General features: G+C 42.3%; 1 protein-coding gene across 2 annotated transcripts in view; it reads right to left on the bottom strand.

The window, feature by feature from the left end:
- Positions 1 to 6,666: 6,666 nt before the first annotated feature.
- Positions 6,667 to 24,163, bottom strand: part of RAB3IP (RAB3A interacting protein) — a 46,658-nt gene continuing 29,161 nt past the window's right edge. For both annotated transcript variants that reach the window (XM_075931704.2, XM_006121571.5), the window contains exons 7-11: positions 22,641 to 22,769; positions 17,832 to 17,944; positions 15,387 to 15,486; positions 15,221 to 15,290; positions 6,667 to 7,020 (exon numbers count right to left, since the gene is read on the bottom strand). In XM_075931704.2, coding sequence (XP_075787819.1) covers positions 6,938 to 7,020; positions 15,221 to 15,290; positions 15,387 to 15,486; positions 17,832 to 17,944; positions 22,641 to 22,769 — 495 coding nt within the window. In that variant the 3' untranslated portion in view covers positions 6,667 to 6,937. The remainder of the gene's footprint in view (positions 7,021 to 15,220; positions 15,291 to 15,386; positions 15,487 to 17,831; positions 17,945 to 22,640; positions 22,770 to 24,163) is intronic.

Here is a 24,163-nt window from a genome sequence, read left to right as displayed (position 1 = left end):
AGGCATATTTTTCTTACTTCATGTGGAAAACTGTAAAATATGTCTATCATCTTCCTTGTTTTAAGAACCTTTGCCCCCAAGTAAGGCCCATAGCCACACATGCGCAAACAAGAAGGCAATAAAAATTACTTATCTTGTATTTGGCCTTCCACACTGGTATACTGTGTGTAAATGAGTAAGTACTATAGATGAAAATTGATGTGGATGATTAAATATAACAGAAAAACACCACTAATTACTAGAATTGTGCATTATCTAGGGGTTTTTTGCGGATCCCTGCATTATACTCGAGTGTTCCATACATATGAATTTAACCTCAAAATATGCCTTTGGGTAGCAATCCTATTTAACAGTCATGAAATTAAGGCACAGAGAGATATTGCTTTTTTCTATCTCAAAGTTTATCATGCAGGTTTTCTTTGCCAGAGAGGGGGGAGGAGAGGAAGGGGAAGAGAGGGATTTTTTTTGCAGTCAGGGATTACAAAGCTTTATACTGTGGGCTCTGCTCCAAGAGGCAGTGACCATGGCTGTTATTCTGGTCTTAATAAATCACCACCTTTAAGACTGATTTGCTATTCTCTTGTAATTTCCCTTCAGTCCCTTAAAATCTATTTCCTCTCTAAGCAGCTGTTATATTATACATTTTATGGTTAAGAGACCAACCTCTTAGGAGACACTATGCAGCTCTGTGACTGGATGTAAAGGGAGTACATAATAGCAATTAAACAATTGTTGCTTCTACAGTGATGTTGACTTCTCCACATCTAGTCTTCTTGCAGGATTATTGAGTTTGCATTCAAACCTCGATATTCCAAGTCAAATGCTTCTTGGAGGTACCCCCCATTTGTGGATATGACAGATTTCTCCATCTCACCCTAAGGACAAATAGAAAACTACTTGGAGCGTATATAGTGTTTTCATTTCAAATGAAGGAAGGTGGACTGATGGTAATGCACTGGATTCAGGAGATCTTAGGTCAGCTCCCAGCTCTGATGCAGACATCATGTGACCTTCAGCATGTTTAATTCTGTGCCAGATACCAAACCAACTTCTCTGCTGGGATGAGCATTATAATCAATTCGTAAATTGTAGAGCATTATCAGGTATCATTCAGTTACAGAAAAAGTAACTCTGAAAATGGTTTGATTTTAACCACAGAGAAGTTTAATCTTTCAAATGCTCAAAATAAGAAGTAATTTAAGATCTTTAGCAAGCATTTATGCGTATTATCGAGAAAGAGAACCATAAATATATTGTCATTTTCCACTGAAAATAGCAGGTAAATGAAATACACCTTTAGACTATATTGCTTTAACAGATTATTAACCTTTTGACCCTGGATGCCAAAATTCAGCTTTCTACAGTGGAATCCATTGAATTAATGGTAGGATATAAAAAAATCCTTTCACACAATTGTTTCAAAGAATACACTGCAGGCAACAGAGTTTTACTGGGGAGAAATGGACGTTTCTAACATACTGTGTGTTTGTGATGGGATACACCAACCCTGCACTGGGCCAGCAAGAGTTAACCAGGCCTATATGGCCAAGAGAGCCCTACCCCCACAGCCCCACTGGATATGCACCAACTGGAAGACCCTTATAAAAGCCAGGGGAGCAGCTCAGTCAAAGCTGACCACCGCAGGGGAAGGAGCTGCCACCAGAGCTCTGAAGCAGGAACAGCAGTTGGATGCCATGGCAGAGACCAGCCAGCAGAGACCAGTCAGGGAAGGGCCCAGCTTGGAGGACACAGGTGGGGAAGATGCTGGCAATCCTGAACAGGGTAGGAAGTAGCCCAGGGTGGGAAATTGGACTCGCCAAGAGCTCAGCATGTTTCAGGCAGACTCTCTGCTGAGCTAGTGGTGAGACATGCCCACCACTGACTGGGCCCTGGGCTGGACCTGATGGAGAGGGAGGGCTCAGGCCCCCTTGACCCATCTCCATTAGCTTCCCAAAGGGGACACTACACTTGGACTGCTGATTTGTCAGTGGGGCAAGAGTCCAGCTGCCAGGTGCTGCTACTGGCCTGGGGATGGTAACAATTACATGGTGAAGCAACCCAGATGGGACCTAAGAGGCTCTGTGCCCTGCCTCTGGGGGTGGGGGAGCTGGGCTTGTCACCCGGTGACATTACACACATTTGTTCCATTAAATCTTGCAGCTCATTCCATTTACTACTGTAAAAAAGAAGTGAGGCATCTACCTTTTTGCAAAAATAAACTTAGTGGTTCAAAGACATAACCTGGAAATTATGTTTGTTTGGAATCTTTGGTAAAAATTATTATTAGATCAACAGTGTACTTTTGTCTCTACATTTTAATTTGATAAGACTATTGGTGGATAAATCAATAATGATATCTGTAAAGAAAAGCTGCTGTCAGGATCAAAGACAAGCTAGTTGTTCCCCCCCCCCCCCCCAAAGTGCTTGTGTGAGAAATCTGTTACGCACTTCTGGCTCTGTTTCATATATCCTGATCAGCTGGTCTGCCTCTAGAGCAGGCAAAGTGCCACTTGAGCAACGAAACATTTTTCTTAAGTAGCCATGATCATCTTTCTTCAGTTTCCCTTTGCAAGCAGTTCTACATGTGAGGAGATCAACAGCAATTAACTGATTAATCTTAGTTTTCCATCCAGGAAGGCATGCAGAAGTGATTGAATGTTCAATAGCAGTTGACAGAAACTGGTGTATAAAAAATTACTGATTGGATGCTCTTAATATAATATAGAAGACTAAAACAGATAAATGCAAACAGAATGCATTTGCCATGGCTGCGTCCCCTGGCTTGCCTGGATCCAGCCCCCAAGGCTCAGGGCTCTGCCCCAAGCATTGGGGAGACCATGCTGGCACTCTAGTCCCCCTGCCACCCCTCCACTGGGCTGGAATACACAAAATGTACTAGCCTAGTGCATAGGCGTGCGCAGCACATTTCATTAGGTTGTGCACCCAAAGAATTTTTTTAAAATGTACTCTTTGACCCACATTAGCCACACCCCTGACTACCCCCCATTAGCCACGCCTCTGAAGGCAACACTCTCAAGGCAAGATGGACACATGACCAGAAGTAAAAGGTGTCACGTGACACCCCCCTCCCCCAAGGACTTTTCCCACCATCCTACCACAAACTGGGATTAGTTTGGCCACCACCAAACCCCCAACGTGCAACTATCCTGCAATTGCATTAACCCAATGTGTGAGACATTAACTCAGGGCGGAGAGGCTGGGGGAAGTGTTCCCTCTAAGTTTCCTCCCATGAGCAGAATGAATTTTGTGTTGTGCACCAGTACTGAGTTCATGTGGCTTGTTTGGATGTTCCACTGTGGCACCCATTATTAATGAATATCTTATGTCTACTTTTTCCCTCTGCTGCCATGTCTCCTCCCCTTCCTCCATCAGCTCCCCTGGTGCCTGCTGCCCCCAACCCCTCACCCTCCTCTGCTGTCCTGACTCCTCCCCTTCTCACTGCCCTCAGCCTTCCTGAGACCTGCCCCCCTCCACCAGCCCTTCTCTCCCTCCTGTGCCCACTGCTCCAGTAGCCCCATTCTGATCACGTGAGCTACCCCTCCTCATCCCCTCTCAACACCTCCCTCTACACACCTGCCCTGCCTCTCCCCTCTGGTGCTGGTCCCTCCCTTGCAGGTGTCTGCCCTTCTGCTTCACCCCTAGAATCCCCTGGCACCTGCACCTTCCCTTACTCCTGCATTCTCCTGGTGCCTCCCCCTTCCCTCACTGCCCCTGCCCCCTTTGCCCTCTTTTCCCCTGATGCCCACCCCCTCACCACCCTTTGCCCCCGTTCCCCTCATGTCCCTATGCCCTCACACATGCCTTGCTCCATCCCCACCTCTCATGCCCACCCCTTCTTTCAAGCCTTCTCCCAGCACCCCCCCCCCCCCGCTCTAGCCCCCAATGCCCCTACCCTCTCCAGGCATCACCCTGTCCCCCCTTCCACTGACACCTCCCCTCCTGGCTCCTGCCCTTTTCCTCATTGTCTCCACTTACCACCCTCCCCCCGCATTTGTCTCTCCTCCACCCTATCCCTTGGTGCCTTCCCCTTTCTTTCCTGACCTGCCCCCCTCCCATCAGCACAAGCCCCTTCCTCTCCCACCCCTTCTCCCTATCTTTCCCCCATCCCCTCCCCTCCTCACCTACCTTCTGCCTTCCAATTTGCAGGGCTGGAGTCTGCTGCGATCGGACCCCAGAAGTCCCCACAGCTCAGGCTCCAGACAACGTACCAGACCCAGAGCTGGGCCGCTTGGCGTTTACAGCCCCGGCCCAGCCACCATTCTGCCTCTAGCCAGGCTGTGCTCCCCCGCGCGTCTTCTTCCACAATCCGCGGCTTGGCCATTTTAAAAAATGGAGCTGCAATGCCACGCCAGTGTGGCACTGCCCCCTCCAGCGCACTGCACGTGATGCCACCTCCTGCGCAGCCCCGGCTCCTCCCGATGCTGCCGCCTGGATTGACGGCTTCCCTTCCCTCGGCCTGGTACCTTCCCCAGCCGGGGTCAACTTGCTGGCCTCCTTGCCGGCACCCCTACCGGCTCTGGTGCAGGGGTGCGGAGCTCGGTGGCTCCGTCTCACCGGGCCAGTCCGCCTCTGTATTAGGGTGTGCCTAGGCACACCCGGCCCACCCTGTGCATGCCTATGGCCTAGTGTGCAAGGGGAATGTGGGTAGTGTTTTTCTAATTCTCATTTAGGGTCATCAGTGAGGGTTTGTTTTGGCTTCTCATTTGTGTGTGGCCCCCCGACTGGATTTTCTGTGGGTCAGCGGCCTCTGATGCCAAAAAGGTTGCTCACCTTGGATTAGGGCAAGATTAGAAATAGCAGCCGTGTTCTAACACTGAAAACCATAGCATTGTCTCTGAGCACAGTAGTGTGGAGCACCAAGGTTTAAAGGTGAGCTACCTGAACATACATCACATTAGAATACTACCCATTACAATTGTTTTTCCATATCAACTAGTCTTAAGAACAAGTAATTCAACGCGAGAGCCCAAGTGCAATGCTGTGGTAAAAGGGACTAATGTGATCCTTAGATGTATAAACAGGGGGGAATGAGAAGAAGAGCGTTGATTTTACCTTTGTATATTCAGCTTGGGGAAGACAGATCCTAGAATACTGCATAAAGTTCTGGTGTCCATATTTATAAAAGGAGGTGAAAAGCTTAGAGGAGGGTTTAGAAGAGAAGCACAAAAATGATGTGAAGACCGGAATAAATGCTTTATGTGGGAACCTGAAATCTCAATCTGTTTAGTTTATCAAAATGAAGATTGAGAACTGACTAGATTAGTGTCCAAGTACCTTCTCAAGGAATAAATAGTGGGTATTAAGAAGTCTCTTTAGGAGAGAAAGCATAATCTCTTACATCTTCATATCAAGACTGGATGCCTTTCTGTGAGATTTGCTTTAGCAAAAATACAAGTTGGGATTTAATCAACACGTGACTTGGCTCAGTGAAGAGTCACTGGATGAAATGTAAGGGTCTGCTATACATAGGTCAGACTAGATGATCCTTTCTGGCCTTAAACTCAACAAATCTATAAATGAGGAAAGTAGGGAGATAGCAAAGTATTTGAGAACCCCAAACCTTCCTAGATATTTCCTGCTGTGCTGATGATCAAGCATCTAGATTCTGCACTAAGGTGACCATTAGCAGTGTCTAAGATACTTAATCTTGCCTGTTAATAAAATTCTGAGGTGTACAGTGAACCCTCGTTTATCGCGGTAGATAGGTTCCAAACCCGACCGCGATAGATGAAAATCCGCGAAGTAGAAGTAGGATCCTCAAAGCCTCGGGGGAAGCCGGCGGGGGGGGCATCCCAGGCGCGCCTGGGCTGCTCCCCCGCCGGAGCCCCTCCGCGGCTTTCAAAGCCTCCGGGGAAGCCGGCGGGGGGGCATCCCAGGCGCGCCTGGGCTGCTCCCCCGCCGGCTTCCCCGGAGGCTTTGAAAGCCGCGGAGGGGCTCCGGCGGGGGAGCAGCCCAGGCGCGCCTGGGATGCCCCCCCGCCGGCTTCCCCGGAGGCTTTGAAAGCCGCGGAGGGGCTCCGGCGGGGGAGCAGCCCAGGCGCGCCTGGGATGCCCCCCCGCCGGCTTCCCCGGAGGCTTTGAAAGCCGCGGAGGGGCTCCGGCGGGGGAGCAGCCCAGGCGCGCCTGGGATGCCCCCCCGCCGGCTTCCCCGGAGGCTTTGAAAGCCGCGGAGGGGCTCCGGCGGGGGAGCAGCCCAGGCGCGCCTGGGATGCCCCCCCGCCGGCTTCCCCGGAGGCTTTGAAAGCCGCGGAGGGGCTCCGGCGGGGGAGCAGCCCAGGCGCGCCTGGGATGCCCCCCCGCCGGCTTCCCCGGAGGCTTTGAAAGCCGCGGAGGGGCTCCGGCGGGGGAGCAGCCCAGGCGCGCCTGGGATGCCCCCCCGCCGGCTTCCCGGGAGGCTTTTTAAAGTTTTGGTAACCGCTACTTCGCGGTTCGACCATCGCGGATTCACGTATATACATAATGTAATGAAAAAAGTCCGCGAAGTCGTGAATCCGCGATAGTCGAACCGCGAAGTAGCGAGGGTTCACTGTACTTCAAACCAATTTTTTTAAATGGGTCAATGCTATGCTGTTACAGAGTTTAGAGTGACTATTGTGAAGGGGTTCACACAGCATTCTGCATCGTAACAAACAGACAATAAAACATCTTCAATCCAACATTTATTTAATCAGAGGTTTTGTTCTCAACTGTAAATTACAATAACAAGTACTTGCCACATTTTGGTTCAACTAAAGTATTGTATCTAAGCATACACAGCATAGGAGAATTTAAAACAATCACAGTACTTTTTAGTGCAATTTGCAAAAAGGAGAAAATCTTGGACCCACTTGTAGGAAATAAATATTAAGTGACAAAAAATTTCAGCCAGTTTAGAATTATCTATACTGAAAGTCACACATGCACCAGAGTGTAAAGAATTAGAGTTCTTCCTTGTAATATCCAAGTTTTGCCAGTGACATCTCTTTTCTCAGCTGCATAACTTCCCAGAACATCTGATCCACTACAAAATAGAAAAGGTATAGAAAAGTTACTATAACTAAATCACCATCCTCCTTTATTCGGGGTATTTAACTGAGAAATGTAGGCTACCTCATTCAAACAGTAGTTTTACACCTTTTAGAAACATTTTACAAAGTGGTATGATTTCAAAGCTAATTTTCCCAATTTCAAAGACCCATCCTTGTATTTTGTGCAAAGGAACATGCAATATTTATGATTTTTTTTAAACATCCCTTCAAAAGACTGAAATCATCCCAGTTCCAGGAGTGGGTACTCTATTCACTTTTAAAGCTGTAAAAAAGTAAGAATTTAAAATACCATCTACGGGCAGTATCTAGTCCAGAGGTCCTGCCACTGATATGCAATACTAGTGTACTAAAGAAACCTTCAATCATCACAAATGAATTAAGCTATTAAATCTTCTTAATCCTTGATTGCTGGTGTGCCTGTTGTCAAAAATGGATTTCCTCCAGGGTAATCCATAGCAATCTTGCTGGCATCACTGCATCTAACCAGATCATTAACACATGGAAGTTTGGCAGTCAGATGCATAGTTGTTAGTCGCTTTACTGCATGTTTGCAATGCGGTTGCTGTATGAGAATATGAGACACATGGGTGGAAGACAGAGACTAGTTTTGGAACTACACAGACTGCCGAAGAAAAGCTCTATGTAGCTTAAAATCTTGTTTCCCATATCTAACAGAAGTTGGTCCAACGAAAGATTGGTCCTACCGTCTTTATTGCTCTAATTTTACTGGATGTTAGTTTAAATTTTCCATATGAAAATATCTTCACACTAAACATGGCCTTTAAAAATTAGAAATGTTCATAAAAATATTGGGAGGGCTAATCACCTCCCCCCTTTCTCCACCCCGCCCCTCCCCCAGATTAGGGAACAAGAACTAAGCTGCTTTTTCAGTTCAATCAATTTTCATCTCTCCCATTTCTTCTGACTTTTTTCAGTAGTAAAAAAAGAAGGGGAAAAAGAAAAAGATTTTTGGATATTGAGAAAGAGTTCCATTTCAAAATCTGGGAATGAAGACTAAACTGTAACTTTTCATACACCTCTACCACCACACTCACTTTCACAACCAGTTACAGTAATTGCCTGCTTAACACATTTTCTCAATAGCACAATTTTTTTTAGGGAACTTTGTCGAATAACATGACTATCCCCGAAATAACACAAAAATAATCAAGTGGCAGACTACTTCATGCAGCAGTATAAGTTGGTGAAAACAGTGGTAATACGCATGAGCGGATGAATACACACGGTCACAGCGCTCCTCTGCTCACTCACTTATCTTTGTGTTTTAATATACCATGGTGACTTGTGTTGCTAGTTATCTAATGTTGACGTTGATGACAGCACCAACAAAAAACTGATTTTGCCACCACCACCTAAAACGCAACCCCCACCTTTTCCATTATTTTTAAGGGAAAAATTGACCCCGCATAGCACGTTTTCACTTAGCACGAACATTTTCAGAAACGCATCTATAGTGTAAATGAGGAATTACTGTATACTATAAACAGTAATCAAATTACACCAAAGATTCATGATTTTATGAAAGAAAAATATTAGCAAAGAAGAGTCTTTGTTCTATGTTTGTATAGCCCCTAGCACAAGATGGTTAATGTAATGACTTGAGTGCCTATGCATTATAGTAATACATGTCATAAGCATAATGGATTACATGGTTAAACAATTAAGATAACAATAGATAAAAGTAGTGTATGTCATACGTTTTCCTTAGGATCACAGTCCTGGCTGTAAGTGATTTGAAAGGAATTGCTCAAATTAAAACTAAAAACTCAGTAAAATGTTTTTTTTCCACTGGGTTTCAGAACTTCTTGAAGAAATCTAAGATCTACAGGGTATATCTAAAATAAAAGATAGCACCAGTGCAAACAAACATGGAATACAAAATATGGATGACCTCTGTAAAAGCCTATATCATCCTAACTCATAATTACTTTATATACGCATTTTCTCAGATAATTTAAAAGGTCCAATTTACATTACAACACCCACCCCCCCACACACACCCACATACCCCGCACCCCTTTTCCTAAAAGTGTCATGTATCTGAAAAAAGCCAAAATACTGAGTTCAGAGAAGTGTTTTTAAACATTAACAATTCTGGTAAATAGGAAATGTTTCCAATTTTTATCTATGATAATCTCTCAGTCTTTTAATCTTCATAGTATTGTGGCAAATATTATATCACAAACTGGGATAAATATAAACATTTCTAAACACAACAATACCCACTCTCTACACAACCCCTTATTTTGATATAACTAGTGTCATTGAGGGCTGTGAATAAGCACCCCCAAATGGCAAGTTACACCACCATAAGTGCCGGTGCAGAAAGTACTATGTTTGTGGGAGAGCTTCTCTTGCCAACTTAATTACCACCGCTCATTGGGGACTGATTAAGTTGACAAGTGAGCTCTCTCCTGCTTTCTTAGAGTTGTTACACTAGAGCACTTACTTCCTGCAGTGCCACTAAGATCTCTAAAACAGCCAAATAACCATAGCCTCAAATGGAAGCTGTCTTCATGTCAATTTACTAAAAATAACTCAATTTGCCAGGTAGAGATTAGAAATGTTGGATTTATTTGGGGAATTTTGAGCTAGACTCCAAGTCCACTTTCATTACTTTCACTATTTGTTTCAAAATGCTCGTATCTGCAGGAGCCATTCCCTTTAAAAACTAGCTCCTTGAACAGACCGACTTCCACCCGGCGCCCAGTGCTGCTGCCTCTCTGACAGAGAGGCAGCAGCGCAGGGTGAGAAGGAGCTCCCCGGGAGTGGGGCTGGGAGCACGCTGCTTGCTGACCCTACCCCTGGGGACTAGCAAATAGTTGTATAACTGCTAAAATTTGATGAGGTTACACGATTATTCAATCAACATCTAACATTTCTACTTTGAGCCTCTCTAATCTAGTACTCTCAGAATTTGACTGGTTCTGAACAAGAGATTTTTCCAGACAACGCGAGGTCAATTTTGTTTAGCAGTATTACCTAACACTTTCACTGTTTACTGGGCTGTTAGAGAACATTTAGGGGTAAATTAGAGCTGAATAACAGCACAGAACACTGAGAACTAGGACTGGTGATTGTAAACAAACTTTATGGAACTCCAGGAAACTTGGCCACACCCATGAAATGTGGACATCCGGCTAGATAACACCATTCCGGATGAAGAATGTTTCCAGACCAGAGAGTTCTGGACTATACATATTCAACCTGTATATGATTAGCTATGAAAATCTGGCAGCTGAAGCACAAGGCAAAGTTTACTCTGATAATAGAAAGAAAATTAATAGATGGTGAAAGATGTAGGATCTCCCTGTAATATTTTATGGTTATTTTACATTCCAATCTATTGATTTGCTACATGATTACTAAGGATTATTTAGCTCTGAGAGTTAGTTTGCTTCTAGACAGGAAAGCAGACAAACATTTTGATATCCCTCTATTCACTGATACTTAAACAATGCAGAAATCAATTCCCCTGAAGTTTCACCTCCACCATGCTGGGATCACCAGTCTGGATGGTGGGGAGGGGATCAGCTTGAAACTTCAGGGAAACTCCAATGCTCTCTCTACACTGCCCAGTTTAAGGTGCTGCCACAGAAAAGCTTTAAGCAGCAGGGTTGAGTGTGTTCTCCTAGCACTCCAAGTAAACCCCTAAGGAGATCTCAGTGCTGGGAGCCTGTTCACACTGCTGTTTTACAGTGCAGTAACTTCTTGCGACTGGGGAGGTGTTTTTTCACACCCAAGTAAGAAAGTTACAGTGTAGTAAAGTGGCAATGTAGATAAGCCCCAGTGAAAAAGAGAAACAAAGCTATTGGGAGTGGTTACAAATCTTGAGCCTCTGAAGTTCAAGAAGAGGGCGACAGACTGCAAAGGTGCAGCCAGCGATAGTTATGTCTGAGTAAGACAGGCCTACCAAGGCATCAGATAAAACAGATGCATGTAGACTTGTCTTGAAAATCCTTTTTCTTGTTATGTTTCATTACTGCTGTTAAGATTAAACAATATTTTGTTTTAAACAAGCTGTTTTGTGTATTTCAACACTAGTTATAGTTCCCAAAGGGAGAATCACTAGGGCTCAAATCCAGTCAGGCTGCTGTGGAATCAGAAACAAGTCTGAATGTAGGAAAATTGCAAGACTCCACCCTGAGAGAGGTGAAGGCAAGAGCCAGTCTCCTAAAGAGAACACTAAGACGAGCAGTGACAATATTATTTTATTCTTCCATAAAAAAATGTCATTTGCCTCAAACATGTCAGCAAAACATAACAGTGAGGATAATCAATAACTGGAGGTTACTAAGGGTATGTCTACACTAGCCCCCTCGTTCAAACTACGGAAGCTAATGTAGGCATTCGAAGTTGCAAATCAAGCCCGGGATTTAAATATCCCGCGCTTGATTTGCATCTTCCCGGCCAGTCGCTATTTTTGAAATTTACAAGTCCGGACTAACGGCCCGCGTCTACACGTGGCAGGGACCCGGTAGTTCGAATTAAAGCCGTAGTTTGAACTACCTGTTAAACCTCATTCCAGGAGGAATAGCAGTTTGAACTAGGGCCTTAATTCGAACTACCGGGTCCCTGCCGCGTGTAGACGCGGGCCGTTAGTCCGGACTTGTAAATTTCAAAAATAGCGATTGGCCGGGAAGATGCAAATCAAGCGCGGGATATTTAAATCCCGGGCTTGATTTGCAACTTCGAATGCCTACATTAGCCTCCCTAGTTTGAACTAGGGGGCTAGTGTAGACATACCCTAAGGGATTTAGTACATTATCCATCACCTGAAATCTTTCAATACAGTCTACAGTGAGCCCTCGCTACTTCGCGGTTCGACCATCGCGGATTCATGACTTCGCGGACTTTTTTCATTACATTATGTATATACGTGAATCCGCGATGGTCGAACCACGAAGTAGCGAGGGCTCGCTGTATACATGTTAAATATACATGTCCCTACTTCGCGGATTTTCAACTATCGCGGTCGGGTTTGGAACCTATCTACCGCGATAAACGAGGGTTCACTGTATATGGCTTTCTAAGGCAATGGTCCCCAAACTTTTTTTGTCTGTGTATCTTACTCCCTTTGATCTGTGCACCCTGACCCCAGGAGCCATGATCAGAATCATGACCGACAGCAGGTCCAGCACTGCAGCTGGGGCCTTCATCCCAGAGTGGGGCCATGGTCAGATCAGGGGCCTGAAGTCAAGAGCAGGCCCATGGTCAGGGCTGGGGAGCAGGTTGCTGAAGCTGGTGCTGATGTGGAGCTGGAGGCAGAGCAAGATTGGGTATCACTCCCGCTATACCCCTGTGAGAGCTGGCCCAGGTCCCGCCACACTCCCCAAAATGCTCCTGTATTTAATAGGACATGCCCCATAGTTTGGGGACCAATGCTGAAGGGATATGCTCTAATTCAATCACAAATTTACTTGTCTGGAGGCAAACACTGCTGGGTGCTATTATGTGATATTTCTGGGATATACAAGTCAGAATACATCAACATAATGGTCCCTCCAACTAAAACAAAACTTTGCAAGGCTAGTGCACTTAAACATTGAAGTTCAAGGCATACTCCAAAAGCAGTAAGTTTATAAAATGTCTCAAATTTTATAAATCTAAATTGTGGGCTGCAGTGTCTTCAAAGACAGCTCTGTGTATCCATTTTATTGTAATGGAACAATACAAGGATTGTTAGGAAGAGATGAGATCTACCTAACCACAAGAGGAAAGAGCATCTTCGCGGGCAGGCTTGCAAGCCTAGTGAGGAGGGCTTTAAACTAGATTTTTTGGAGGATGGCGACCAAAGCCCTAAGGTAAGTAGGGAAGCTGGATACCGGGAAGAAACACAAGGAGAAACGAGCAACAAAGGAGGATGCCTGATTTGAATGGAGAAAGTAGGGCAATCAACTGGTTATTTAAGGTGTTTGTACACAAATGCAAGAAGCCTGGGAAACAAACAGGAAGAATTAGAAGACCTGGCCCAGTCAAAGAACTATGATTTGATTGGAATTACGGAGACTTCATGGGATGACTCATATGACTGGAGCACTGTCATGGAAGGGTATAAACTGTTCAGGAGGAACAGGTGGGGGTGAAAAAGACAAGGCGTTTCACTGTATGTAAGAGAGCAGTATAATTGCTCAGAGCTCCAGTATATAGAGGGAGAAAAGCCTGTTGAGAGTCTATGGGTTAAGTTTAGAGGTGGAAGCAACGGGGTGATGTTGTGGTTGGTGTCTGCTATAGACCGGTGGATGAGGTAGATGAGGCTTTCTTCAGAAGCTTCCAGATCACAGGCCCTGGTTCTCACAGGGGACTTTTAATCACCCTGACATCTGTTGGGAGACCAATACAGCAGTACACAGACAATCCAGGACGTTTTTGGAGAATGCTGAGGATAACTTCTTGGTACAAGTGCTGAAGGAACCGACCAGGGGCTATGCGCAGCTTGACCTGCTGCTCATAAACAGTAAGGAGGAACCAGTAAGGGAAGTAGAGGTGGGTGACAACTATGAAGCAGTGATCATGAGATGGTAGATTTCATGATCCTGACAAAAGGAAGAAAGGAGAGTAGCAAAATACACACCCTGGACTTGAGAAAAGCAGACTTGGACTCCCTCAAAGAACTGATGGGCAGGATCCCCTGTGATGCTTACATGAAGGGGAAAGGAGTCCAGGACAGCTAGCAGTATTTTAAAGAAGCCTTATTAAAGCCACAGGAACAAACCATTCCGATGCACAGTAAGAAAAGCAAATATGGTAGGCAAACAGATTGGCTTACTGAGGAAATCCTTGGTGAGCTTAAACACAAAAAGGAAGCTTACAAGAAGTGGAAACTTGGACAGATGACTAAGGAGGAGTATAAATATATTGCTCGAGAATTCAGGGGAGTTATCAGGAAGACGAAAGCACAATTGGAACTACAGCTAGCAAGGAATGTGAAGGGTAACAAGAAAAGTTTCCACAGACATGTTAGCAATAAGAGGGTGATCAGAGAGGGCGTGGAGCCCTTACTGGATGAGGGAGATAACCAAGTGACACATGATGTGGGAAAAGCTGAAGTACTCAATGCTTCCTTTGCCTCTGTTTTCACAGACAAGGTCACCTCTCAGACTACTGCACTAGGCAATGCACTATGGGTTGGAGGTAGACAGCCCTTGCTGGAGAAAGAACAGGTTAGGAACTATTTAGAAAAGCTAAACAAACAAATCCATGGGTCCGGATTTAATGCATCCGAAGGTACTGGGGGAGATAGTAAATGTCATTGCAGGGACTTTGGCCATTATCTTTGAAAACTCGTGGTGATTGGGAGATATCCTGGATGACTGGAAAAAGGCAAATGTAGTGACCATCTTTAAAAAAAAGGGAAGAAAGAATCCTTGGAGCTACAGACCAGACAGCCTTACCTCAGTCCCTGGAAATATCACGGAGGGGATCCTCAAGGAATCTATTTTGATGCACTTGGAAGAGAGGAAGTGATCAGGAATAGTCAACAAGGATTCACCAAGGGCAAGTCATGCCTGACCAATATCATTAGCTTCTATGATGAAGTAACTGGCTCTGTGGACATGGGAAAGTTGGTGGATGTGATACACCTTGACTTTAGCAAAGATTTTGATATGGTCTTCCACAATATTCTTGCCAGCAAGTTAAGGAAGAATAGATTGGATAAATGGACTGTAAGACAGACAGAAACCTGGCTAGACTGTAGGGTCCAACAGGTAGTGATCAACGGCTCAATGTCAGGTTGGCGATCGGTTTCTAGTGGAGTGCTCCAAGGATCAGTTCCAGGGCCGGTTTTGTTCAACATCGTTATTAATAACCTGAATGAAGGGATGAATTGCACCCTCAGCAAGTCTGCAGATGACACTAATCTAGGGGGAGATGTAGATATGCTGGACGGCAGGGATAAGGTCCAGAGTGACTTAGACTGATTAGAGGATTGGGCCAAAAGAAATCTGATGAGGTTCAACAAGGACAACTGTAGAATCCTGCACTTGGGATGGAAGAATCCCAAGCATTGTTACAGGCTGTGGACTGACTGGTTAAGTAACAGTTCAGCAGAAAAGGACCTGGGGATTACAGTGGATGAGAAGCTGGATACGAGTCAACAGTGTGCCCTCGGATATTTACATCTGTGCCAAACTACAATTCTCCACTTACCATCCTGCTGCTTCACAAGTCCTTGTTGGATATATCGAATGTATGTAAAGAAGTTACACACAGAAGTGATCTAAACCAATGAAAAAAAACTGTTATTCTCATGCATTACATATCTGCATGGAAACAGTGAGGTCAAAATGAAATCAAGATAAAAGTAGATACTTACTCTGTATCGGCAAAAAGGAGAAATATAGTAATAACTACTTGAGTCCCCTAACTTGATTCTATGCTTGCATGATTTACTTTGACCACTGAGAGCACATTTCCTGGAAAACATAACATTTGCTTATTTTGCTTTAAAAATGGCATTTCAAAAATTCAATAAGGACATAAGATGCTATTTCAGTTGCTTTAAACAAAATGAATACTAATAGCTACTTGAATTCCTCTTCTAGCCTCTCAATTTGTATTTTGCAATTACTATTCTATGTTGCCAACTATTCTCATTTATAGTAAGTATTCTGCTTTTACATTCATGCTTCATTAAATTTTACTAATTGTAACATCTTCTTCAAGACCCTTAAGGCAGAAGCTAAAAAAAGTTGATCATCTTTAGCCTGATATTCCCTCATTTACTACATTTCAAGTTGGTTGATTATAACTTGAAACAATGAGCTAGGGATTTGTCCAAAAGCAGTCCTCATCTGTGGAATACACTATTATATTTTGAGATGTCAATTATTTTAAAATCGGTTCAAGAATTATGCTTGAAGGTACAGGTTTGTCCTAACACACCAATATTTTATGCTATACTGCTCAAGCCTGAAACATGTGTGTAAGCTGTATTACTGTAAGATTAATTTCACTTTTATGATGAAGAAGTTTATATTGCATTTTGTACTTGAGATACTATAAAAATCCTAAATAGAGGGACTGAGGTAAAAGCCTGGTAGCAATGTTTTGGACTATCTTATAGAAAATGACAGTTCAATGGACAGGTCCATTCCTCTTCCCTTCTTGCCCTCCCCGCCCTCCGAGTTGTGTGCATCTAAGTATAACCATGCTGGCAGATATAATACATTCTGTCCTGAGGAAGAGTCAAGGTAGCCAATGATGTAACCTAAACAATAACAGGTAGGCACTAAGTTAAAAGGGATTTTCTCCTACATTCCTTAACAGCAGAAATGTGGGTGTTTACAATTTGGAATAATTCATCTTCTTTATCTAATGGAAGTAAAATATGAAAAGTGTAATAAAACACAGAAATCAATATGGAATATTTTATTCTGATTACTTGTGAGTTAAGGAACTGAACTTTTTTGGGGGAAAATAAATGAAAGCAGGTAGGGGACATCTTTTTATTCTGTTTGCACCATGTCTAACATTGTTTTAGGATTTTGTATCTTGGTCGATGATTAAGGATCCTACTTACAATGGTAATACTACTACTAATTACAGGTAGAGTAACACTGCAAAAAATCCTACAAGAGGAATTTCATAAACTTTTCGTACTGTACTAAAGTAAAGCACATAAGAGTGAGTAACATTTAAGTCATTAAAATGATCTAGTCATTAACTTAAGGCTTCAATTTTCTCTGCTGCTCTTTTGGGTTCTAAAGTGACATACTTAAAAATAAACCCTCACAAGGTCTCCTTCCTGAAGAGCGTTTGATATAACATCAGATAGGTAAGTTACATGCAATAAGTTAAAATTCAAGAGCATCTGAATGTGGACACTGTCTGAGGGGACGCTATCCATTTAAAAACTTCATGAAAGAAATAGGTATGATAAAATGGAGAGTGAGTATAGAATAGAATGAGTCATGTCCCCAGGGAAGGAGTGGGAGGGAAGTAATACGAGAGATTCTTATAGTACAGAGAATGCTCTGATGTGCCCCATCCAGGACTGCAATAAAGCGGCAGACAGCTTGATTACTCCCCACAGGATTCAAATAATTATCAGCACAAGGTACTCAGCACTAAGCAGCATGTATTCTGTACCACACAGCACTGACGTAAATATAACACCAGCAATTAACATGGTATAGTGGAACCCATTGATTTGTGCGGTCTTGTGAGTCCTGGTAGTAATAATACAGTTATGGTTGAGGGAATAAGTCCATGCTGAAGAATAAGCAAACCCTTTAATGATTTTCAGGTTTTATATGTATGGTTATTAGAAGTAGCATTACCCTAGTACCTAAGAACCTTAATCACACCTCAGGACACCATTATGTTAAATGCTGTGAAAACAGAACACAAAGATTATCCATATCCTCGTTTATTTTTCCCCTAACAAAGTTCAGCACAGCTTCCTAATATTTAGAGCGGTGGTGGGGAACCTCTGGCCCATAGCCTGCATGCACTTCATCAGGGTTAGCTGCTGGCGGGCTGCAAGATGGTTTGTTTACTGAGTATCCACAGACAGAGCTTTGTAGCTCTCAGTTGGTGTTGTTCAATATTGCCACCCAATGGGAACTGTGGGAAGTGGTAGCCTGGCCTGCAGGTTCCTCTTTCCTGATTTAGATGCAGAGGCTATAAATAAAAGGTTAATACACACCCATTTTTCTAGGGTCATGTGACAGTTACAAGGGTTCTACCAAATCAAGAACCATTCAAATGCCCAACGAAAAATAATATGCCTCTCGTATGACTGAGAGGTTTAACTTACTTTGGTCCCCCACATTCAACTGCAGAAGCTTTCACAAATCGAACAGGTTGCAGGCCAACTGGTTCAATGCTCAGGGTGTTATTTTCAACAGCCTCCAGAACAGCTGAAGCTAGCTACAAAAGGATTGCAAAGAAAGTAATAAGTAGTTTGGCATTATCTATTGTGCTTGAGTGCAAGGTTCACATTAATGAAAGTATGAGGTTCACATTAATGAAAGCAAGGTCTAAACTTGAAAACTCAACTCCCCAGGTCAGTACACTGAATTACAGATGGGTTAAGAATTTGCTCTCTATGTCAATGTAAATAAAACCAAAAGGTCCTAGCTCCGAGGCACCTCTCCAAATAACCCTGAACTTCAAGCTGTGAGGAAACTACATTTAGAACAAAAAAAAAAATTGAGTCTAGTTTGTTTTCTTTTTAGTAATTGACAAATAGTGAAATTATTCTTAAGCTGAAATCAAATATGCTTTTAAGCAAAGAGTGTTTCAGTTCAACTATCTGGATACTGATTTCAACTTTTTTAAGCCAATTATTTAAAAGATGCTCAGGAAGGAATAAAACTGATTCATGTATAGAATATCTAAAAATAGTACATTATTATCAATATTGCCAAAGTAGGATTGGTTATATTGGAGATATGCTATCCAAGATGGGTGTAACTCAAGCCCATATAACATTTAAATAGACTCAACAGCTCTATTTGACTAATACAGTCCATTAAATGATTATATTCTTCAATAGTTTCCACTAAACTCCTAATTGCATCATTAAAATTATTCTGTACTAATAAAAAATTAACGCATTAATCCTGCCTTGTGTTAATCGCAGGAGTTAACACAGATCAATTGACATCCCTAGTTTAAATAGAATATTCCTTGTTTGCCCTTCCCCCAAGGAAAAAAAGAAATCAATTCACTTTCACAACATAGTTACACAAGCAAGAATTTATAGAACACAACTAATCAAGTATGTGCAATTTTCAATTAAATCAAATAAATAGCACAAGTACAACTTAAACTAGTTACTATTTAGTTTCCATATTTAGTTAGTGTAGTTATGCTCAAGGGAAAATAAATATTGGTCATTCCATGTATGGTGTCATTTATGCACAGACACATGGTAGTGCTGTGTTCTGGCCTTTTCAGACAACAGGTAAGTCTACAGAAACAATTTAACAGAACAAGGGGGCTACAGGAGGAAAACAATAAGATGGCCTAGTCTCATAAATTAGAGACAAACACAACTACAGGAGCATAAGATGAAACATTGCATTTGAAGACGTTATTACATTGGAAATATCCAAATAGCTACCCAGACTGTGCGCCAATGGCCATTTGAAAGAGGAAATTATAAATCATGATAGCGTGATACACCAATCAAGTGAAGGCAGGAGACTGCTGCATGAAGAAGGAAAATGTAGCTCTCTACTAGGGCTGTGTCTAGACTGCAGGGTTTTTTCGAAAAAGTGTAGCCTTTTTTCGAAAAAACTTCACCTGCATCTAGACTACAACCGCGTTCTTTCGAAATTAAATCGAAAGAATGCGGCTTTTCTTTCAACGGCGGTACTCCTCATATCATGAGGAATAACGCCTTTTTTCGAAAGTGCTCTTTCGAAAAAAGACTTTCTTGAATGCAAACAGGGCTTTTTCGAAAGAGAGCATCCAGACTACCTGGGTGCTCTCTTTCAAAAAAGCGGCTTGCTTTTTCGAAAGTACTGCTTGCAGTCTAGACGCTCTTTTTCGAAAGAGGCTTTTTCAAAAGTATCTTTCGAAAAAGCCTCTTTCGAAAGAGGCTTGCAGTCTAGACGTAGCCTAGGAGAAGCTGTCAATGCTTACATTCTTCAAACAAATTAATCTCTGAAGGCTTAAAAGAATAGAATCTTCCTAATATACAAGAAGCAAGATTAAGAATACATTTCTTTTACTGTACTCTTAGGACTGAATCTTCAACTGTACCATACCCAGTAAGTACTGTGTGCAGCTGACAGGGGGAAAGCTCACAAAGAAGGAAAGACCAGGTAGGGCCAGTTCTGTGCTATCCCTAACATATCTTAGGACACTCTTAGAGCTGCTTTAAACAATGCAGGTATATAGTGAGCTCTCATGCTGATAGTGATCCTAGGAGAGTAGCATGCTCCAACCATACCTCTTCCTGATCCCACAGCACCACTGGCAAACCTGGGGTTGGGAGTGGTGTAGAGCTAACCATAAATTCCCCCCGTGATAGCAACTACACAACTGGCTGCTTACCAGCTGCAACAGCTTCCCATCCCTTTTATCCCACCAGAGGACTTGATCTCATTTACAATTTAAGTAGAAAGTTATGTTTCTTTCGTCAGGGTTGGGGCAGGAACAAGTTAGGAATCAAAATGAATATCCCCTTTCATTTCTTCACCCAAACAATACCTCTCCTATTGGAAAGATAAGACTTCTTCCTGTTTTTTAAATTCTGAATCTCACCATACTCATTTGGAACTTTTTTGCATCTTACTGTAAAATTGATAGGCAAGACTTGGGGTGGGAAGTAATGCACATTTAAGCCCTGTAGAATATTCTCTAACCAGTTAATCACCTAGGGGATGTCTACACTAGCTACCCTAGTTCGAACGAGAGTGGTTAATGTTGTCACTCGAACTTTCAAATGACGCCCGGGATTAAAATATCCCAGGCTTTATTTGCATGTTCCCGGGAGCCGCCATTTTTAAATGCCCGGTAGTTCGGACTCCCTGCCCGTGGCTACACATGGTATGGCCTAGGTAGTTCAAACTAAAGCCCCTAATTCGGACTACCGTTACTCCTCCTGCTTTAGTTTGAACTACCTAGCCCGTGCCGCATGCAGCCACGGTTAGGGAGTCTGAACTACCAGGCATTTAAAAATGGCGGCGCCCGGGAACATGGAAATAAAGCCCAGGATGTTTTAATCCCGGGCTTCATTTGAAAGTTTGAATGACTACATTATCTACCCTAGTTCCAACTACCGGGCATACCCCTATAGGACAACCTGGATGGCCCTGCCTTGAAAATAAATAGTGATGTCTGTTTTGACTACAGTGCAGATCTCCAAAAATCACAAAACCCAGGCCTCTCTCAAGTCTGGTGCATGTAAACACAAGAATGTTTTGCATAATAATGCAGATTAAGTGGCACAGCAAGACTGTGTCAAGAACACATGACAATCAACTTTGTACTGGTACTTTTCTTTCTGATAAGCAAAAGTTATAGATGCAGCCATAAAACTTTTAACTATGCACGTAGTTTTTGCAACATCCTGAGTAGCAGGATATACCCCAAATAAGGGGTTTGGGCATTTTACATATCCTACACAATACGTAATCAACTGGTAAATATTATTAGAACAACCAAGTCTCGCTTTGCTATAAAATGGGCTTAGTAAGAGCAATTGATTGGAGGGAAGGGGCAGGATTGACCCACAGGTCCTGCTCAAGGTAACTAGAAGTAAATAGGCCCTTCACACTGGCGACCCAGTGCATGGCTTCCCATTGCATGGGAAGAAAAGGAACCACAACTTTCTGCCTGGTACTGTAGGTAGCATGTGGGTGAAGTGTAAGTGAATTAGGCTTTATTATTGTATTATAGATTTATTAATTGCTTTTGCATTGCTTTGCACTGTATTGCTTTAGAATTTATAGTATTTAAGGTTTAAACTGTATAGTAATTGTTTTCAAAACTTGTAAAACTTGAACAACTGTATTAACTCCTTAAAGCTTGCAATAAATAAGAAAGTGGTTAAGTATCCCTGGAGTGTCCTGGTTTTCCTTGGATCTAAAATAAATCAAATCACACGACAAACAGTAAAATGACATTACACACATTTATAGGGAACACACCCTAAGTATATGGGGCAGGATGGGAGAAAGCACAAAAATGAAAATTTAACAGGTGAGCTATTTATTTAACAAAGGTTGGCATCATGGACCAATCAAAAGTATCAACAGCTTGGTAGTGAATAATAATAGATAGGGTGGGCATAGGCCATTGGCGGACCTTGAAAGTGCTGACAAATACATTAGGTTTGATATATAGAAAAGAGAGGACAGCAGAAAGATGACATGGTGAAAGCAACAGACTAGAAAAATACTGACACTAACAAATGAAAATTCAAAATGCAGAAAACCAAGGAGAAATACACACAACTGTTTTAATCTAAAGTCAATTATGTTCTCAGCTCTTTTACCTGTCTCTCAGCCTAGTCTTTCCATCTAAGGTGTCCATCCTCAAAGAAAATAGACTGCATCAATGCTTAAGTTGCCTGCTCCCAAGACTGACCTTATATGCTGCTCTGATAGTCTGGGAGAGGAGAAGACAATGTGTCTGCTGAGTAAAGGGTGTTATTCCTTTATGTAGATGGCCACAAAGGTCACAAGTAAGAGAGACAGTACATGGACAGTATGTCCCTCCCAAAAGGTCCCCTGAGAGGATAAGAGAACTAAGCTCAACCATCACCAATCCCCAATTCCTGAGGATACCAGAGTCTGAAGGAGGGAAGAGAAAAAATGAAAGTATCTAATGGAAATGGTCATGTCTGGAATTGTAAGAGAACTGCAAGTTAGTACTGGATATAGTGACAGACATAGGGAAAGGAGATTCTGGACATCTCAGCATTCTAAATTCAGCTTCAGACCTTCACTTTGGCTAATGCAAATTTTTTTTATAATGAGGCAAATAGCTAAATATTACGTAATTTTGTGAAGCAATAATTTTTATAGCCTTCAGGTGCTGCGTAAAACATATGGAAACAACGATTCTTAACGTTTCTATGTACATTACATAAAGACAGCATAAACATTACCTCACTTTTAGAGAAGGTTAAACATGGGAAGATATCTTCCTGATAGATTTTGTCTAAGAAAGGGCATGTTCTGTCCATAGTTGGTTCATCCTTCCAGGATCTGAATTCATTATACAGAGATAAGTCAGCCTAACAAACAAACCCAGAAAGATACTTTTTAAACAAAAAAAAGTTATATTCTAATGATAAACTTTACGGATTACAGCAATTGTGCTAAAATTTAATGGTTTATAACACTTGCATTTCAAATAAAAATAATTAGAACCAATACCACTATTACACATTATTTTAAAACTCTAGCAGCTGCACATTAATCACACTTTTATTTTTCATCTCTATTTTGCCTAAGACAAAAATAAGCAATTTAAGTTGTTTTTTTATGTACCTTGACTTACTGCAGTATTAGGGCTCTGAGATATTAAAAAAATAAGACAAGAGGAAATTACCACATCACTGAAGTCAGTATACCCTTGGCAACATAAGAGCAACCGTTTAATTGGAAGAAGTTTCTAATGCTTTTATATCTTTGCATTTGTTATATCCTTTTTGTCTGCCCACTGCTTGTTTTTTTTTTGAATTTGAAAAGGCTTATAAGGCAACCAAACCTAAGTGATCTGCTAATATTTGTATTTTATTTCCTGGCATCACATTTTGGTGCATGCTGGATGCCACAGCAGGACAAGCCAGCCAAGCAGATGGACTTCACATCATCAGTCACCTTTAAAGTCATGATGAAAGCAGAGTTCTGCATGTTCTGAGAACCCAGTCTGGCTTTTAAAACATATCTTTTCAGAGATCTTAAAGTGCAACTCATGAAGCTAACTTTCTCTAGTATATTTTATTATTTAGAAGCTATAACAATGCATATAACAAGAACAGAAACCCTCCCTAACAAGCTTACCATTTAAGAGAAAGAAAAGAAACAGTGCATGGGAAAGTATGAATGGGAAATGATTGATAGGATTTTGGGGAAAGGGTGGAAGTTGATGCAGTTTTCATTATTAATTCACTTCTTGATTAAACTGATTGAGCACATGCTTAGAAGAGCGCTGAATGAGAGAGACTGTCTTGATGAAATGGGATTGGAATGGTATTCTATTCGTAGGCAACAGGACTAAAGGATACAGAAGCAGGAGAAAGAGAAACAAATAAATGGGATGTCAAGGATGGATCACAAATTTGTTCTATTGTCCTACAAACCTCCCTGAAATGATTCACAAGACAACTACCCTCTCCTGACAATCATTCAAGATCCACACATGCCTACAGAAAAATAAAATTAAAATAGGTACATAGAGTTCCAATGAGGACTAACATCCATCTTCTTATTTAATTTGAAAAGGAAAAAAGGTTTTAGATTTGAAGTTATGATGTCATTAACTAGTCTAACTGAGTGACCTTATTACCATTACAACCCTCATCCTCTTTCCCTCATGCTGTTTTGTACACTAATAGGTATCATATTAAGAGTGTAAATTCAACCATGTCTTTCTTGATAGGTTGGTGTACTATCAAGCACCAAA

This window comes from Pelodiscus sinensis, chromosome 1 (genome assembly GCF_052426305.1).
Source record: "Pelodiscus sinensis isolate ZL-2025 chromosome 1, ASM5242630v1, whole genome shotgun sequence".
Classification (NCBI taxonomy): domain Eukaryota; kingdom Metazoa; phylum Chordata; order Testudines; family Trionychidae; genus Pelodiscus; species Pelodiscus sinensis.
Note: the sequence above shows the minus strand (reverse complement) of the source record. Positions and strands in the feature narration are given on the sequence as shown.